Source organism: Episyrphus balteatus, chromosome 3 (genome assembly GCF_945859705.1).
Source record: "Episyrphus balteatus chromosome 3, idEpiBalt1.1, whole genome shotgun sequence".
Classification (NCBI taxonomy): Eukaryota; Metazoa; Arthropoda; class Insecta; order Diptera; family Syrphidae; genus Episyrphus; species Episyrphus balteatus.
The window spans coordinates 118,259,446-118,279,715 of record NC_079136.1 but is presented as its reverse complement, the minus strand read 5'-3'; the positions used below and the strand labels follow the sequence as shown (position 1 = coordinate 118,279,715).

The following is a 20,270-nucleotide window of genomic DNA, read 5'->3' as shown; positions in this document are numbered from 1 at the left end:
AGCCAAAACTTAATAGGTAGATGAACAAAAATTTTAATTATTGCAATTATAACTTTATACTTTGTTTCGAAAAAATTAAATCTCGCCGAAAAAACACAAAAATTGCCCAGGCACAAGCATTTTCTTTTCAACTGAAAAAAGAACTCGACTGCATACAATTTTGAACTTTCCATTTTTCGTCCAGTTAATTTGATATATTTGACATTTTTTAAACACGCCTGCTTCTCTTTACACTGTCACTTCACTCACTGGTTCAAAAATTAAAGTGATGGCATGCTTAGTTTTTTAAGAAACCTGCCTATACCACATTACCCAAGTGTACCACATGTACCTAATTTACTAATTTAAGTTAAAATGAATCTAATTCTACCAAGATGATTCGAAAGCTAAGTTAAAACTAAATTTAACTCAGAAAATGATTGACATAATATTATTCCGAACAAAAATTAATGGTCAAATGGTCTAATCCTAACAGCACGACTAAATAAATGATAAGTTCCACAACAAATTTCACTTAGGCTCCATTTATTCACTTTCCATTATATTTTTAAAATCGGCATTAAAAATATACAAATTTTAAAACAACGACTTTAAATTGAATGGAGAGTGAATAAAATTGGGCCTTTAAAAGTTTATTTTAACAATTTGTTATTAGTTTTTAAAAAAGAGAAATGGATTTTCAGAAAAAATAGTTAAATTTAAAGTCGATGACCTTTCAAGATATTCAAATCACAAAATACGTTTTACAAATAATCACCTTTTCGCTAATTCTCATAATACCAATTACAATTTGTTTTTTTTTTTTTTTTTTTAATTAATTTCCAATAAAGTATACAAAAAAAAAAAACGAACACATTGGAATTTCAATATAAAACACAATTTTCATTAAAAAAAAGAAGCTAAAAAATAACCAAAACAAAAAATCTATCTACATACTGACTGAATCCCAACATCAATCAAAACAATAACAAACTCTTATCCAACCACGCCTTTATACAAACGGTAACGATGCCATTTTATGATCAAAGCACATTTTTTATGTAATGTAAAATCCTTTTAAAATCCACTCCAATTCCCAAAAAGGACACACATTAAAAATTAAACAAAATCCACAAAATGCGCATATCACCCTTTAGACTGGCTTCACATAGTCGTCGTCGTAGCCGTTCTGGTAGTTGTTGTTGTTGTAGACGTTGCTGTTGTCCTTGTTGTCGTCGTCGTCGTCGTCGTAGTTGGTTAACTGTGCCAAAAGCTACTCAGACACAGCTTTCCGGAACTCGTTGTGTCATCAGACAATCCTTAATCGCATTTATATTGATGTTATCCTCCAGATCACTGGACGAACTGCATCCACTCACAATTCCACTACTGCTGCTGACTAACCCTCCAGGCAGTGGTGGCATTGCCATCATCTTTGCCGACAGTTGTGGCGGCTGCTGCTGCAGGGATGAGGAAGCCCCCGTCAACGATGTCAACTGATGGAACTGTGGCTGTAGGTTACTATTACGTCCTAAACTATGATGATGATGGTGCTGTTGTTGTTGTTGGTGCTGATGCTGCTGCTGTTGTTGATGGAGCATTGCTCGGCTAAGACTATTCGTATTTGAAAGGAAACTACCACCGCTACCAACAACGCAGCCAGGACCACTGCCAGATGAGGGGAGTGTGCCTCCAATTAGGGACGGCATCGTACTTCCACCAGAAATTCCTCCTCCTGCACCTCCTACAGGACTACAAGTGGCTGCCAGGACATTTGGCATAACATTCGTTAAGCTCGTGCTTGTCGCTGGCAATGTGGCTGTTGACGCTGCGGAAGAAGTCGGTGACGCTATTATCATTCCAAGACCGTTGGGGGATACGCCAGTAAGGCTGCTTGTCCCAACACCCAATCCACCTCCGGATCCACCGCCGCCAACAATGGAAGTCGGTGATATTACTGATGAGGACATCAGATGAGGGCGTGAGTTTATTTGATTATACGTGACCGGAACACCTGGTGGGCCATTGGTCGATGTTGATGATGCTGTTGTTGTTCCCTGGTGTAAAAGTGTGTCATAGGGACGATGCTACAGTAAAAAAAAAAAAACAAAAATGAGAAAGAAAAAGGAAGAAATAAAAATGAAAATAAAAATTCATATTGAATTGATGATGATTTTCAGAAAAAAAAAAGGAAATAAAGTTGTATTTTTCCCTTTTTTTCTCTGTAAATAAGCTGGAGTGGGTGAAAAAAAATCAGTAAAGTGGAAAAGAGTTGCCATATTGAATTTTAGCTCGCACAAAAAAAGTTAGATCGAAATATTGATTTTTTTTTATTTTGAAGAAAAAGAGGTTACTCATACACCGTAGTGACTTTATTGTTTTTTCTCTGTAAAAATGGAATATTGATGCAAGTTCAGTAAAGAAGAGTTTTAAACTACCAATAGAGTTGTACTATTTAAAAAGCTTGTACAAATTTTGTATAAAGAAAAAATGATACGTATACGCCATAGTGACTAATTTTGGTACACTGAGGGAAAAAACAACTTAAAATCAACGAAAAACACGTTGATTCTACTATTTTTCCGAATGATTTTGCATTGAAGACGAAAATTTTAAAATCAAAAATCGAACATCGTTAGTTTAAAGTGATTTACCGTTATAAAACATCTTTAAATCAAAGTTGTTACAAGTTTAAAAAAAAGCATCAATTTATTAAAAAAATAGAAAAAATGGGCAGCCGCTGGGGATCGAACTACAACTCTTGGGTTACTAGGCGAATGCTTTACCACTGTTGAAAATTAGAGTGATAAAATGCAACAAAAGCTGAAGTCCGACAAAAATAAAAAAAATTTCTAACGTTGTTTCAATTTTATTTTGAAGAAGTTTCATGTTAATTTTTTCAACATTAAATCAACGTTGAACATTTTACATTTTACGTTGCGTTTTTTCCCTCAGTGTAAATGTAAATCAAAAATGAAAAAAAAAAAAAATATGAAAAGGCTTTATGGCAACCCTTTTATGACTTCTCTCTATTAAAACAATTTCAAATTGATTTCGTTTTGTTTTTTTTTTTTTGTTTTTCACTTTGTAATTGGTTTTTCTCTTCCTTTTTTTTTTTTTTGTTTATTTTCTAACCATCATTCTGATGTGAACCCTCTTTTACTAGGAAAGGTGTGTTTATTTTTTTTTTTTTTTTAAGGAAAAAGAAACAAATCAATTTTTTAAGGTTTATTTTATCAGCACAGCTGATCCCATAAATGACTTTTAGAAAATTGGATTTGATGATGAAATTAACTTACAAGCTGGTAGTCCGGTAGACCGAAAAAAATTCATGGTATTGCAAAGCGATTACAATGGTGTTTTTTTTTTTTTTTTATTAGGTATTATAAAAAAAAATCAAACAGAGAGTTGGAGAGATATATGCTTATTTGCTTATTTGATTTTTGTATAAGTTAATTGGAGAGTAAATTTAAATGATGAAAAGGTAGTTAGAGATAAAATGGTTGGTTGCTGCCATTTTCTTGGAAAAACTTTTTAAATCAAATTTTGATGGCTTGTGTATAAATTCTACAAGAACATATCAATTTAAGCAATTGAACCAAAGTTTCGTTTTTAATTTTTGGAAAGTTCTCTGTAATTTTTTAGATTTTCTCTTGAAACACAAATCTACTTAGAATAGATATACATAATTTATTCATAAATACTTACGTTTGCATTTGGTGACCATTTTGACATCGGTGGTGTGGTAAAATGCAGATCTGTAAGTCCATTTGAGCTATTCCCTCCTCCTCCACTGCCAACTAATGGAATAAAAAAATATTGCTCAAATTAAGTCAATTACCTTATTTGTTTTACATTAAAAGATATAGTTTTATTTTAATGTTGTTAGGTTGTTTATAACAGATACCTAATGAAGTTCAAATAAATGTACAATTTTAAGAAAATTTCTCGAGGATGCAATACACGGTACTTTCAAAATTATTTTGACGTATAGGGTGTTTTTTTTTTTTTTTTTTTTTTGCATAAAAGATGAAATCCAAAACTAGTACCACACAAACTGGACAAAAATTGTACCCCATTGAATTTTTCATTTATACCTAACAGAAACCAAATCTAAACTGTCTATAGAAATATTTTATTTTAGAAAGGGTGTTTTTTTCTTAGGATATAAAGAAAATCCGCTATAAGTCCGATAAAATCAATGGTATAAAAGTTACCCTTATGTAATTTATTTATAATAAATACCTACACTTTTTTCATGTTGAAGGGTGTTTTTTTTTTTTTTGTTTTTATTCGTAGAGAAAATTGCAAAAACTAAGTTATAATAATGTAAGGTATCTAATTGAAGGCTGTTTTCTTGATTGCAAAAAAAAAATTGATGAGCCACCCTAATGAAATCTGGAAAAAACGTCGCATTCGAAGAAAATCAGCTGATTTCTTGTTCATCCAATTAAAAATTGTCTGTTTATAGAGAGATCAAAAATTTGGTAGACTCATTGGAAGACAATTTTCTTGATAGATGACGGAGAATATGAAACTTTTTTAGAAGTTGAATTGTGACAGGAAAAAATGGTATGGAAGAGGGTATATATTCCACTCTCCGTTTAGATTGAAAAAAAATTATAAAAATTTTATTTACCAATATATTTATCCTATATTATTTTTATAGAAGGCTTTTTTAAAAAATAATGCTTGAAAAATTAATTTTCAACTTCAAAATTTTGAAAAAAAATTAAAAAACAACAAATAATTCAATTCTCTCATTAGTTCTTATTCAAAAACAGGAAACCGGATGCGAAAATATTTTGTCGTTTTCAAGTTATTTCTTGAAAAAAAAAAAAACAGAATTACTTTTTTAATTGTATTTCTCATAACGAATACAAAATTATCTCCCAATTTGAAATTGGACAATGTTTTTAATTGGAACACCATCCAATGACAAATTAGTCGATTGATTGCAAGAAGTCAGCCAGTTTTTTTATAGCAAAATATTGGCTGCCAATTTTGTTTCTGTCAATTTTGACAAAAAAAATTGGATGTTTACATGGTTGATAGAGAATTGGTAAAAATTTGTTGGGAAAAATCGGCCAATATTGGAAGATCTTGCAATCGTGTATACTTAGTTTCAAGAGTTTTCATAAAAAAATTTTAGTTGAAAGGGTGTTTTTTTTTTTTTGTAATAAGTCAAAAAAAAAAATACCCTTTCACTCGAAAAATTGTTGTTTTTCTTAACAAATTGAACCTTTTTATTTAAATTCATTGACATAATTCACGTTTTATTGGCTTTTTGGAACTTTTAACGACAATTTTTTTTTCACGTTTCGACGAAGAAACAAAAAATTTCAAAATTTTTTTAAACAATATTCCTTAGGATTGACAAGTACACATCAGTTTCAAAAATGTTTTGTCTAAAGTCTTAAGATAGGTGATTTTGAGTTTCAAATTGCTTTTTCAGTACTCCGATATAAATATTCTTCATACAAAGATTGAACACATTGAAAAAAACTATGGAATTTTTATTTTTTTTTTTCTAAAAAATATGTTAAACTAAAGTGTAAGATTTGCTGTTTTAAATTTAAGAACTTATTGCGACAATAAATTAAAAAACGTGCATTTTTAGTCTTTTGAACAATGAAACAAGTTCTGACTGAGCGAATAATATGTTTTTTATCCATAGCACTTTTAAGCTACTTTTCGTTCTATTACTCAACCAATTCTCTACCTGCCACTCTTTAAATAGTCTCTTGAACCTAGTAAGCCTCTTTCCAGCTTAATATAAAGCCTATTTATCAAAAAATATACTTATTTTTCGATTACCTATACTTAACCTCGACCCAATGAAAGTGATTTCCAAGATATATCAGAGCTAAGTAACCAATTGCTTTGCAATAATATTCAATTAATCTCTTTGAACACCTCCTTATTGTCATTGAAAGACAACATAAATCATTGATTCTCTATATAAAACCTATTACAGTATCCAGACCCTTATAACATTCAATATTTTTGTACTTACCAAACTGTGATGGAATAACATCGGGATCTCGTTCATCCTCAATCAAATCATCTGACGAGGATTTCGTTTTTATATCCGTATGCTGCCAACGTGGTTTTTCTAAATTACCACTCTTCTGAAAAAAAAATATAGATGATGGATAAATGAAAAAAAAAAAAGGAAGAAAAAAATATGTAATAACATAAAAACAGAACAGGATCAAAAGAAGAAGAAAAATTAATATAAAACGTTTCATCATTTCAATTCACACACATACACACACACACACACAGTATAGCAATAAAATTGATTGTCATGCAATTTACCTTATATCCATCACCCGATTGTACACCCCCGGATGTTGATCCTTTTGTTCCATGTTGTCGATTCCTTCGTAGATTATTCAAAAACGTCACCAGGAATATTCGCATTGCAATAGCCAGACTGATGACAATAAAGGTGAGCACACAACCAACAATTACCGGCGACATTGAAAAGGATATATCATCTTCTATTATGCAATACAAGGATTCAAATAATACGTGGATATATCCCATGTTTCATGAAAGGTGGATTCATAAATCATGTAAATAGATCATATCGTTGTTGTTGTTGGTGTTGTTGTCAACGTTGCGATGGTGGCAATGACGGTGTTGGTATCATTAAGAATGAAAGTAAAAAAAAACAGGTGTAAGGATTTATTATAGGTATTCAATCCTGAATTAAATTTGAACATGAGATGGAGTCATATATCCTTTTGGAAATATATCCCATTTTGTGTATATCTTTTGAATATAAACACCAGAGGAAGGAAAAGATGATTTAATCAACTTATTTGTTTGTATTTCCGTGAGAGAGGATATATGAAATTATCATCCTGCCATTCCATCATGCGTGGGGTATTAAATTTTTTATACTCCATATTCGAAAAAGTTTACAACAACTCACCTGACTTGTGTCCTGCTGAGCCAATTACAAAATCAGTAAGATAGTAGGCAGGAGATCGACCTTTTTGATTGAAGGAATATATTCGTATTTTCATTGAATTATTTTCTGTGGTCATCATTGTGGTAAGGGTATCCAGACTTTCCAATATAAATTGTGGCTCTTCGGGATTGGTGAGGTTTAGTCTACAAAATAAAAAGGAGTAAAAAATAAAATAATTTTTTAAGAAAATAAAGAGTTTTTATATTCATGCTGATGGGTGGATGATATGTTTATGTCCATTGTATGCATTGTCACTATAACCTGGTTATAAATATTTTTATTTTATTGTTTTATTTTTGAATTACAAAATTTATGCAGAACTGCATAGGCTGTATCTCAGTAAAAAATGATCGCATCATGACAAAATAAAAAGCGTGTAAAAGCTCTATTCAACTATTCGTTGAAACTGTTAAAAAACAAAAATTTTCCAATTTTTAACGAAGAAAAAAATAACAAAAATAATAAAAATTATTTAAATTATTTCTATTTTAAGTGGAGCGATTGAATATAATTCAATTTTAAAGTTCAAGTGACCTCAACTCCAAATTTATAAAGCGTTTCGCCCAGGTACGACAGATCTAACTGATGAGCCCACTGTCGTACCTGGGCGAAACGCTTTATAAATTTGGAGTTGAGGTCACTTGAACTTTAAAATTGAATTTTCCAATTTTTGTTTGTTATTACTTTTCTCTTAAGAAAGTGGGAAAATTTTTTCTGAAAAAATGATTATTATTTTTAAAAAGGCTATTTATTTGGCTTTAAGATTCATTTTGTTTCAAACTTCTACGTTTTTTTTTAACTGCAATATAAGTCATCAAACCAAAAACCATACTTTTGACTTTGACTATCAATATGTCAAAAACGGATCACTAGACAGAATATTCCAGGACACATTTAAAAACTTCATTCAATTTTCTACAAATAAATTAAGTTTGCTTTGTTAAACAAATTGTTTTCTTATTTTTTACATAGATTAATTTAGAAAAGCTATTAGTAGGAGATCTCGCCATAGGATGACCTACCCTCATCGTATACCAGTTGAGGGTTATATTTTCTGAAAGCTAGTGTCTAAGGAAATAAATTGCACATGGGTTGCCTAGCGATATCCTCTCAAGGCATAGGGTTGCCAGGCCTTAAAGTTCATTTTTGCAAATTTTTGAATACGCGACCCTGCTTATATGGCAAGCCAAAGAGTTATAAAAAAAATATAATGTCATAGGAAATTTAATTTAAAAATTTCAATTTTCAGGATTTTTTAAAATTTGAAGTTTTAGTAGGGTAAACAAAGGTGAATTTAGAAAAAGGGCAAAAATCTATTTTCTAAACAAAACGTGATAGAAATAAAATTGAAATTGGAATCGATAGATATTATAAATATATGTAAGCCACACATACAAATAAAAAATGTAGAAAATCTACAACTCGAGATATAGTCTTTTTAGAGACATGACACTCAAATTCGATATTTGAGAAATAATTCACCAAAAATCAGCACGAAAGGTATTTGAAACAATATTTATGTTATTAGAGGGAAAAAATGAAATAACTTGACAGGTATCTGCCAAATTTTTCATTTGACTAACTTTTTGGCGCCTGTGTATTTTAGAAGAATTACAGATTTAACAATTCAGCTCCTTCTTTCGGTGAATGGAATTGTAAAAATCTTCTAAAATACACAGGCGCCAAAAAGGTGGTCAAATGAAAAATTTGGCAGATACGTGTCAAGTTATTTTGTTTTTTCTCTCTAATAACATAAATATTGTTTCAAATACCTTTCGTGCTGATTTTTGGTGAATTATTTCTCAAACATCGAATTTCACGGTTTTGACTTTAAAACGTCTATATCTCGAGTAGCAGATTTTTTACATTTTTGGTTTGTATGTGTGACTTTTATAACTTCACAATATCTATCGATTCCAGTATCAATCTTTTTTTTACCACTTATTGTTAAGGAAATAGCTTTTTGACCTTTTTTCAAATTTACCTCAGTTTCCCCTTTTTATGTGTCAAATTTCTAAAAATCCTGAAAATAAAAATTTTTTAATGTAATTTTCTCTAACATAATTTTTTTTACACCTCTAACACCATATAAGCAGGGTGGTGTTGTCGAAAAAACTCAAAAAATGAACTTTAAAGCGTGGCAACCCTATGCCTTGACAGGATGTCACCCGGCAACCCATGTTCAAACTGTTTCTTTAGGCACTACCCTTAGGAAAATATAGCTTTCAACTGGTATAAGGAAGTGGATAGGTCGTCCTATGACGGCATTTTCTCCTTTAATATGTTGAATTACGAAAACAAGTACTTTTTAAAAAAATCCGTCCGCAAAAACGGTAAGTTAAACTAAAAATTTGACAGATACGTGTCAAGTTATTTTATTTTTTCTAACTTATCAAATAAAAATTATTTAAAAACCTTTCATTCCGATTTTTGGTGAATTATTTCTCAAATATCGAATTTGAGTGTCATGACTCTAAAAAGGCTATATCTCGAGTTGTAGATTTTTTACATTTTTTATTTGTATATTTCATATATTTATAATATCTATCGATTCCAATTTCAATTTTATTTCTATCACGTTTTGTTTAGAAAATAGATTTTTGCCCTTTTTCTAAATTCACCTTTGTTTACCCTACTAAAACTTCAAATTTTAAAAAATCCTGAAAATTAAAATTTTTAAATTAAATTTCCTATGACATTATATTTTTTTTATAACTCTTTGGCTTGCCATATAAGCAGGGTCGCGTATTCAAAAATTTGCAAAAATGAACTTTAAGGCCTGGCAACCCTATGCCTTGACAGGATATCGCTAGGCAACCCATGTGCAATTTATTTCCTTAGACACTAGCTTTCAGAAAATATAACCCTCAACTGGTATAACGATGAGGGTAGGTCGTCCTATGGCGGGATCTTAGACTATATCAAAATAGGCATTTTTACGGTTTTTTAGAAAATTTACCGCTATTTAATTTCTATGGGTGATAAGATTGAACTGAGGCTTAATTATTGAAGTTTAATATACCTGAAAATAATATGCAAAGTTTCAGACTTATTCATCAAGCAGTTTTTCTGTTGTGAGGGTTTGAATTTTTGAGATGAAGTAAAACACCATATTTCTGCAGGTCTAAATGACTTACTTCTTTGAACTTTTTTATGAGCAAAATCAAATTCTTTTGAGTTTATTTGAACATTTTATTGATAAATATCGTTTAAATTTAAGATAAACCAAGCAAAAATTAAAAGTTTTCAAAAAAAGTTAAATTTTGAAAAAAGGCTTTTTATACCATTTTTGGATGTTTTTCTTAATTTTTAATTTTTTTTTTCTTGGCATTTTTAGAAGAAAAATTTTCAAAATCGTTGGAGCTGTTTCATTTTTAATATTTTCTTATAAATTGTTTTTTGAAAAAAAAAATAAAATCAAATTTGGATTCCATTTTTAAGAAATTACCAATTCACATCTAAAACCAAAATTTAAAAAATATTCAATGCAGGGAGTTACGAATACATGTTGCCTGAAAACTCCTTACTCTGCAACATGTCTCTATAAACATGCTTACATGCTTTTAAGTACACTGAGCCAAAAAACAACGTAAAATCAATCTAAACCACTTTGAATCAATGGAAAATCACTACATTTTTAGCCTAAAGTGGAAAATGATTGAATCAAAGTAGCACACTTTAAATCAAAGTTGTTCACACATTAAATCAAAGTTGTTCACACATTAAATCAAAGTTGTTCATACATTAAAAAAATAAAAAAAGTAAAACTGGCATCCGCTGGGGATCGAACCTGCTATACCTGCGTTGACAAGCTTGTGCTTTACCACTGTGCCATCTCACTTATAAAAATTGATGTGACAAACTGTAAGTTAAGCACAGGACGATTTTTTAGAAAATTAATGAATATATTTTTCACCATTGATTCAATGTAGAACGGACTAAAAATTACTATGCGTTTTTTCTCTGGGTGTACGAAAATTGTACTCTTGAGTAAAATTGTTGGTGAATATAAAGCAACTGCATCACACCAGCCAACATAAGTTTGCACCTTTCAAACAAATTGTTCAAGCGATCAAGGTTGCTATGACAACTTGTTTTGTTGCTATGCAGTGACGTTGCCAAATTTTGTTTTTTTCAAACCATGTATTGTTTTTTTTTTTGCTTCGAGATTCACAAGAGCTTTTGCCTATTGTTTGCACTCTTGTTTAACTAGTCAAAGCATCATGATCTAAGAATTAGATTTCAAGCAAAAAATGAAATAATCAAAGAACATAAAAGACTTTGTACATATAAGTTAAGAAATAAGTTAAGATATAAATTAATAAAACTATTACTTTGATTAAATAAAATGAACATTTCTGTTTTTTTTTTGTACAATCAAAATTGAACTAAATTTTAAAAGAAAAATATAAGATCTTAGTTTTTTTTAAGAAAACTTTACTCCGGTTTTCAAAAATTTGGTTTTTAAAAAAATAATTTCAAAATTTTTTTACAAAAATCCATAAATTGATTTCTTCAAAATTTTATTTTTGGTTTACATATTTATGCTTTTTTACAAAACTTTTTTCAATTTTGTTAAAATCGAAAAAAATAATGGTTCTCTGGCAGGTACCGTTAATAATGATTTTCAAAAAAAAAGTTCATTAGAAGATACCCCTTGTCTTAAAACTTACATTTGAATTTTTAAACAAAATCATTGGAGCCGTTTTCAAGAAATTTCAACTTTTCTAAAATCGGTAAAAAAAAAATAATTCCAAAAACTCATCTGGAGAGTCGCCCAATAACGCTACATACCAAGTTTGACATTAGTCGGTCCATCCGTTTAGGCTGTAACTTCGTTTACAGACAGACGGACTTTCGGGACCCACTTCTTTGGCATTCTCTATCATCGTAATGTCATGGAAAATTGCTATCTCAACTTTTTTTCTGTACGAATGCATATTTTGATAATATAGTACGAGTACCCATGCATATCGCAAGTAAATATCGTCGGCACATAGCCAAAACCTCGAATCTGCATTTTTGGACATTTTCACTTTAATGCGTCATTTAACTTGTTATCGGTCCCTCTATCCACTGCTTCGGCCCCAATCATCCATTTGTTGCCTAAAAGCCTAAAATATCAATTTCCGTAGCACGAGTTCCCATAAGATTGCATGCATTTCCAAAACTTTGAAGCCGTTTTTCTCAAAACTACAATTTTGCAGATTCGTGGTTTTGGCGTTGTGTCCATGATATTAAAGCATAATGTGTGCATTAAATATTTGTTTTTTTTTCAATATTCGTCGAATTTCTTACGAATTTTGCTACATGGCCTTACATTAGGTTCAATGCTATAGTTCAAATAACTAATGTGTAGTCAAATAGTCTAAATTGTAAGATATTCAACGAGTAATAAAAAAAAAAATATTTAATGTAAACATTTTGCATTGAATTTTTTTTTTTTTTTTAAATTCAGAAAATTTTGTATTTGCAATAAATTTTTATTTTAATGCAAAACATTTTTTTAGTTATAATAAATATTTTGTTCTTAACGCAATTTCTTTTTATTTGCAGATTTTTTTTAATTTGTAATGGAAAACAAATGCATTAAAATGATTTTTTACAACCCTGATTCAAACTTTCCTCAAGTTGAAGGAATACAAATATGGCCAAAACAGCCAAATAAAAATTACTTTCACTTCATTAATACCCTTAAGGGTTTTTGTTTTTTTTTTTTTTTTTATGGCTCAAAAGTATTAAGCAGATGCGATCTTGTGATTCTCGGGCGACGAAACATTAGCCATTGAAAAATTAGGCTTTGCTTAAGTTATCACAAAATATACAGAAAAAAAAGTATGTACATAGGTACCTATCATTAAAAATGATAAAAAATATTATAACTGAGACTTTAGCGAGATATACCTACGTTGATGACCAAAATGTTATTATTCGCATAAAAAGGTCACGCTATATTTTCCTTAGGTATATTATTTTTTTTTAAAACGAATAATTTTATAGTTAAATTAAAAAAAATTAGAAAAACAGTGAACTAATGAACTGTTTTTCTATTTATTTCAGCGATTAAATTTATTTTATTGGGAAACTAGGAGGGTCACTGTGGTGTATGTGTAACTTTTTTTTTTTTGCAAAATCCTTCAAACAGTTTAAATTTGTTTGTTATGGCTTACTTTTAAACCGAAACGAGCCATTTAAATTTGACACAAGATTGCAATATTTGGAGACGTATAAACGATATTTTTAATAACTAAGACCGTCCTTGCTGACATTCTTATCAGCTGCTAGATTTGTTTTTTTTTTTTAATCTATTGTAACTAAAAAAAACTTGTTTTTATTGGTAAATATTTATGTATTATAAAATCATTTTTACATATTAATTTAAAATGTAACCAAAAAAAAAATTCGGTTTTATCTTCCATTTAACCTTTCATCTGGATTATCAATAAAATATTAAAATCCTTAAATCATAGAAATCCAGAATTCTAAAATTTTCCAAAAAAAAAAAAATTCCTTTTTCAATCTCCCATATACCATTATAAAAAAAAAACATGCAACGAATTTCAAAATCCTAGAATATTTTACATTTTCCAACAAAAAAAAAAAAATAAATAAAAGTTTCCTCCCAAAAGTCAGAGAGTAGAAATTATTGTCGTAAAAATTTATGCAGATTTTATATTTTATTGTAATTCCAATTCTTTTTTTTTTTTTTTTTTTTTTTCATTTCGGTTCACATTCCGAATCTGATCAAACCCTTTTCTACGGTATACAAAAATCTAGCTGACAATATCTTATACCAAACCAACAACAACAGCAAAAACATCTCTCTGAAGTTGACAACACAATGGCGATGAAAACATTTCGATTTGCATAAATCTAACCTAGGAAATCCTTCTATATAGGTTTTATCCCTCTGCCAATCGTACAAAGGACTACGAATTTGTAAGCAATATACACACACACATTCATACACAACAAAATACGAGAGAAAATAAAAGTGAATTCCCATCAAGATGAAGAAAATAATAAAAAAAAAAAAAAAAAAATATTCAATGAACTTTTCAATTGTGGGCTCAAGAGGATTCAATTCATTTTTATTTTTTTGCCAGAGATTTTGAGATTTTACAGCAAAAAAAAAAACAAGGATATCGAAAATCACACAAATTTACTGTTTGCCTGATTGCATTCAAATGCATTGCTTTTCTATAAGAAGCAAGCTTGTTTGTATTTGTGTGGGTGGGAATTTCACATAAGACGAAAAGACTCCTTAATCGCTTCGTTATATTTGCATTTTAATACGCCCTGAGAATTGAGAAATGAGGTAAATGCTATTTCTTCCTCTTGTCTCGTGTTTTTGAAATTTCCAGCTTTCAGGACATTTCCGAGTTATTTTTTTTGATCTTTGGTCGAATTGCATACAATGAACATGGTTGACCATACCACATACTGACACTGACTGCTGGACCTACATAGATAACATTTTAGCAGCCACAACTGAATATTGTATATTCCTAGAGACCCCCCCCCCGCCCCCCTCTTTCACTCTTTGCACAAAAGACCTCAATTCTGTATACCTATGGAGATATCCTCTAGAAACACACTGTGTCTTTTCTCTGTGTGACCAATTTTGTCTCGATTGTACTATTTTCATAGGTTAAGTGCTGCACATGGCACATGCGGTCGGCAATCTAAATGGACACTGGGACACTGGCGATCCTGAGACTCTGTTCCCTCACTCTCTCTTTCTCTCTCACTGAATTGAAACTCCTCATGAAAATCAGCATATTTACCTTGTGCCTCCTGTTCGACTGGAGAACATTTCCAGGACAAATATTTGCGGTAGACCACCATCATAGCCAGGCAAGCATTGGATGTCCACACTGAGTTCGGTACGATTGTACACAGTACAATTGCTGACGGCACTTGGTAGACCTTTTGGCGTTTTGTCCCAATGAATAGAGAGTGCGAGAGAGCATCATGATGGGGCAGCAAACCCAGGATAAATAATAAAACGAACAAGAAATACAAAAAAAAAAAAAAAAAGAGGAAGAGAATATATAAACACACAAAGCAATAAAACAGAATAATTAGCATTTATATTTGTGTGGGGACTTAGTCAGTCATATGAATTAAACTTACCCGCAAGGACGACCTGAAACAAACATGGCTGGTGCTGTGTACCAACTTCATTGGCTGCCCAGCAGGATAGGGTGCCATAGTCCTGCAACAACAACAATAATAATAATTGAGAGGGATTGCAAATTGAGTTGGTTAGGTTTGGTTTGGTCTTGTTTGTATGGTTTTGTTTTGTTTGTGTTTTTCAAGGACTATATATATATGGTCCTTTAGGACTTTATATATGGGTATTATGATGGTGTAATGTTTAGGCTTGAGGGTTTTATATTAACGAACCTGATCTGTAACTGGAGTGTATTTGAGGATGCTACGACTACCATTGACACTGAAACGTTCACTTCCGACATCGAGGGTTTCACCTGAATTGTTGAACTTCCATCGGAATGATCTGTAAGAAGAAAAAAATTCAATTGTTAATTAGAAGTTAAAAGAGTGTTCAAATTTTTTTAGACATTTTGGGATATTCAAAATGGACGATATCAGTTGCTTGAACAATTAAGAAAAATGACAAGGTTTGATTTTCTTAATTTTTTATTTTTTTGGTCAAAAAACTAAATCTAGAACTGTGTGGTCTATAATTTTGTAACCAACATCAAACAAAGGTCTATTTAAGTTCTTTTAAGTGATAAATCCAAAAGCTCTATTTGATGAAAAAATTTCACATCATAACTAAGGTCTATTCAATTTCTATTAACAGATTTAATCCCAAATTCTCTTTCAGGCCTAGTTTGCAACTAAATTTTAAAGCAAAAGTAAGGTCTACTGAAGCTATAGTATCAAGTTAAAAAAAAAGTTGATATGATATATTTTTTCCAACTAAATTTCACATTAAAAGTAGGGTCTATTTAGTTTCTATTGTTAGATGAAAAGCTAAAGTCTCTTTGAAGCCTGATTTCTTACAAAATTTCATATTAAAAATAAGGTCTACTCAAGCTCTAGTAGCAGTTCAAAGCAAAAAGTTGATCTAAAGATTGGTTTCCAACAAATTTTCTCATTTAAAGTAGGGTCTATTCAATTTCTATTATAAAATTAAAACCCAAAGTCTCTTTTAGATTAAGTTTCCAAAGGAATTTCTCTTTGAAGACTAGTTTCCAATAGAATTTCATATCATCATTACGGTCTACTAAAGCTCTAGAAACACTTTAAATCAGAAAAATGTTCTGAGGTTTAATTTACAACTAAATATTGAATTATAATTAAGGTCTATTCAGTTTCTATTGACAGATGTAAAAGCCTCTTTGAGGTCTGATATCCAACAAAATTTCATAGTAAAAGTAAGGTCTATTCAAGCTCTTGTAAAAGTTAAAAACGTAAAGTTGATATCACGTTTGGTTTTCAACTAAATTTCACATTAAAAGCAAAATCTATTCAATTTTTAATTACAAATGGAAACCCAAAGTCTCTCTAAGGTGTGGTTTTCAACTGAATTTCAGTTCAGTAACACTTTAAAGCTGAAAGTCTGATTTCCAACTAATTTTTTTTAAATAAAGTAGGGTCTATTTAATTTCTGTTAACAGATTTAAGCATAAAGTCTCTTTAAAGTCTGGTTTCCAACAGAATTTTATATCAAAAGTAAGGTCTACTCAAGTTCTAGTAACATTTTAAACTAATTTAAACATAAGAAGTAGGGTCTATTTGATTTCTATTAATAAATTTAAACCAAAGGCCTAGTTTCCAACAGAATCTCATAGCGAAAGTAAGGTCTACTCAAGATCTGGTAACTTTTCATAAAAGAAATTTTATCTGAGAGTTGGTTTTTAATTAAATTTCACATCAAAAGTAGGGTCTATTCAATCTCAATCAACAGATGAAACCAAAATCTTCTTTTAAGTGTGGTTTTCAACTGAATTTAATATCTAATGTAAGGTGAACTCAAGAAACCGTTAGCAACCGTTTAAAACAGAAGATTGATCTTAGGTTTGGTTTCCAACTGAAAATTCAGACTAAAAATAGGGTCAATTCAATATTTATTGAAGAGATGAAAACCAAAAGTCTCTATGAGGTCTGGTTTCCAATTAAATTTTGAATAAAAACTAAGGTCTTTCAGAAAAAAACCAAAAAAGTTTTAAATGATTTTAATCCGAGTTAAATTCTGCTAAACTGAGGTTTATTTAAACTTTATTAATAGATGAAATCTAGTTTGCAATTGATTTGTGTGTATAAAATTAGGTCTATTCAAGTTCTATTTAAGTTCTATTTAAGCTCTATTGTCAAAATAAAACTTAAAAAATCTTTTAAACATAAGAACTTACACCACAAAATTGTATATCAGTGGAAAGATTAAAGATAGGAGAGACATATTGATGTTTTACTGCTTTCTAATCCAATTTAATTTAATTAAATTATTTTCAAAATAAACACCTTTAACAAGAATATTCAAAAGCCTATCCTTAAATTCCTTAAAATAATAATATACAAATTGTGTAACAACCATTATAACCAATCAAAGCTAATAACAAGTCCAAAAGCCTTGTCTTTGAAATCAAAGTTGATTTAACATCAAAAATAATCACAAAAACAGTTGAATTTGAATAATTCCATACAAAACTAACCAAAAGAGACTAAGGAATAGTAGTAATAAAATTAATTCTTATACCCCTTAAGGACCTTATATCTTTGCTCAAAATATGTATATTCTCTGCAAAACTTTATTCAAAATAATATTTCCTCTATGTCTTCTTAAGTATTACACCTATAGCCAAAGTCTTCACCCAAAAAACACATCGAAGACATTAATTCAACCACAAGAAGACACAAATGGAACTATAAAGGACTTTAATCTAAATTAAATTTATACCTTGATTTAATGCACTTAAAAGGTCCTTTTTCCCCATATAATATCCTTTTCTAACCCCACCATACGAAGATATTACAAATGGAAAATGTTCTCAAAAGTCTAGGATTTTCCAAAGTACCATTTGTCTCAATTACAATGAGAAGGGAGATAGACCAAAGCCAAGAGAGGGGTAAGGTAAAATTCTTACACACGTTAAAAGAGAAGGTTTTTTGGAATATATGTGGCCGAAAAGACCAAAGAAAAGAGCGAGAGGAAACACACACACACACAAGAATTTGCCAATTTCATTTAAGGTAAATTAATGCAAACTGTTTCCTTTAATTTAACAAAGTGCACTCCAAATTCTAAAAGGTATAGATACGCAAATACCTATATCCTCCACAGCATACCTCTGAGTCTTCTTCTACTCTATAGGTAACTTGATGGCTGGCTTTTCTCTGTGTGTTCACTTGTGTTCTCTAGGAGAACCTAATCGAAGTACATGATCTCAAGTGTTAATGCTGTTATAACATCCTTATACTCTGCACTCATGCATTGGTGGAATTTGTGCAAAAGGACCGACCGTAGATACTGATTCGACGAGCTTTGCAATTCCGATGGTAATTTATACAGAATTGAGTTGTTTTTGCTATCTGATACTCTTAACTTGGGAATTTTTAGATACATATACAAAATGAAGAGCTATGAGAGGTGTTAAATGGTGTGCACTTGGATACTTTTTTGGCCATTCCAATTGGTATTTTACATATAAAACCATATGGAATTAAAATGGCGCCCAACGCCAAACACACATACCTTTATTCGTAAATTATTTGAAAATAAGCTCATTTCTGATGGCTTTGAAAACCCAGACAAGAAACCTATCTATATGTATAAATATTTAATGATTTGAAATTTCAACCCGAGAGTGAACAGACAGAAACATCAGTTTTCTATATAAAATGGATTTGTGCAAAATGTTAACAAACATAAAACTCTTCATGTTGTTTCCAATTTAATGACATTTAAGTGCCTCTTTGTGTTTTATATATAGATAGATATTACGTTTGATGCAGGATACCTAAAAACATTGTGCATTTGAAATGGAAATATATGGTAAAAGGTAAAAGATACAAAAACTATTTTTGGTGCGAGTCGTTTGTGTGTGTGTATTCTTACCTGGGTGGTGGATCAGCTTGTATCTCACATATCACTTCAACTGTCTCGTCTTTTGAAGCACCAATTAGAGCGACACGATCTAAGTGCTTACAGATTGGAGTGTCTGGAATGAAAATAAAACAGAAAAAAAAAGATACAATTTTATATTATTATTAGCTTGACGGAAGGTTAAACTTGTTTTGTGTCACGTTTTTTGTTTAAGTGGGGATAAGGGAAAACTCACTTGTCACTGTGACAGTGAGAGAAAAACTATTTTTTAAATACCTTTTTAGATATATCGCTGGCTGAGAATTATAGGGTTGTATGTCAACTCACCTTAGTTTTGAGAAAATCGATCTCAAAGTTTTTTAAGGCTGGTTTTTGGATAAAATAGTTGCATAGCAGTAAAGTATTGATGCAATCTTATAAAGGACCCTAAAAAAATCATAAAACCATGAAAAAAAACATTAATTTCACCACAAAAAAGGATTCTTTGAGCATTTTTAAAAAATGACATAGAACCTTTTTATGAAAAAATTTGTAAACAAATTTGAAAAAGGTTCTATGTTCAACATAGAACCTTATAGTTATAAAGAGCTTACATGTAATAAATTCATTTTATATGAAAAAAGTGACTTCATCGTGAAATATGCTTTGATTTAATTTAATTTTATTCAAGTTTTGCACAAAACAGTCAAAATCTATTTTAAATAACAGAACAAAATACCACAAATCACGTTGTTCCATTTATAGAAAACAACAATTCCTACTTTTGTTGAATTAGGTACACAGAAAAAAGACATGCTAAAATCATTTAGAATTTGTATTAAATCAATCGGATTTTTGCATGCTTTTTTGCCAGAAAGACAGTCGTCTTAAAACAATCATCTACGGTACAAAATGTATGCCAAAAAGTTTGTTTAATCTTTTTATTTTAATAAGTACATAAAATTAATGAAAAATCATTTCAATCTTAGCAGGTATCTACACTTAAATTTTCTTAAGAAGAAAATTTTTATTAAAATGAAGTTCACTTTGATTTTAAAAATGGTTAAACAAATTTTACTTATTTTTTTAGAAATCTTATTAATTTAAGAGGATTGGATTTTAGAGGAGTATCATCTTGATTCTAAGTTGGTTATTTGTCTCCATGTATAACGTAAGTAAATTTGCTTCAAGTTAGAAAAAAGTTTTATTCGATGAAACTTTTAATAGAAATAAACTAATATAATTGTAAAGATG

The 20,270-nt window shown here is 30.2% G+C and overlaps 1 protein-coding gene across 2 annotated transcripts in view; it reads right to left on the bottom strand.

The window, feature by feature from the left end:
• Positions 1-862: 862 nt before the first annotated feature.
• LOC129913608 (hemicentin-1) overlaps positions 863-20,270 on the bottom strand; it is a 151,167-nt gene continuing 131,759 nt past the window's right edge. The window contains exons 11-19 of one of the 2 annotated variants that reach the window (XM_055992369.1): positions 19,050-19,152; positions 15,371-15,482; positions 15,098-15,179; positions 14,749-14,890; positions 6,923-7,104; positions 6,301-6,485; positions 5,996-6,110; positions 3,688-3,779; positions 863-2,066 (exon numbers count right to left, since the gene is read on the bottom strand). In XM_055992369.1, coding sequence (XP_055848344.1) covers positions 1,257-2,066; positions 3,688-3,779; positions 5,996-6,110; positions 6,301-6,485; positions 6,923-7,104; positions 14,749-14,890; positions 15,098-15,179; positions 15,371-15,482; positions 19,050-19,152 — 1,823 coding nt within the window. In that variant the 3' untranslated portion in view covers positions 863-1,256. The remainder of the gene's footprint in view (positions 2,067-3,687; positions 3,780-5,995; positions 6,111-6,300; positions 6,486-6,922; positions 7,105-14,748; positions 14,891-15,097; positions 15,180-15,370; positions 15,483-19,049; positions 19,153-20,270) is intronic. The other variant, XM_055992370.1, reaches the window with a different exon arrangement.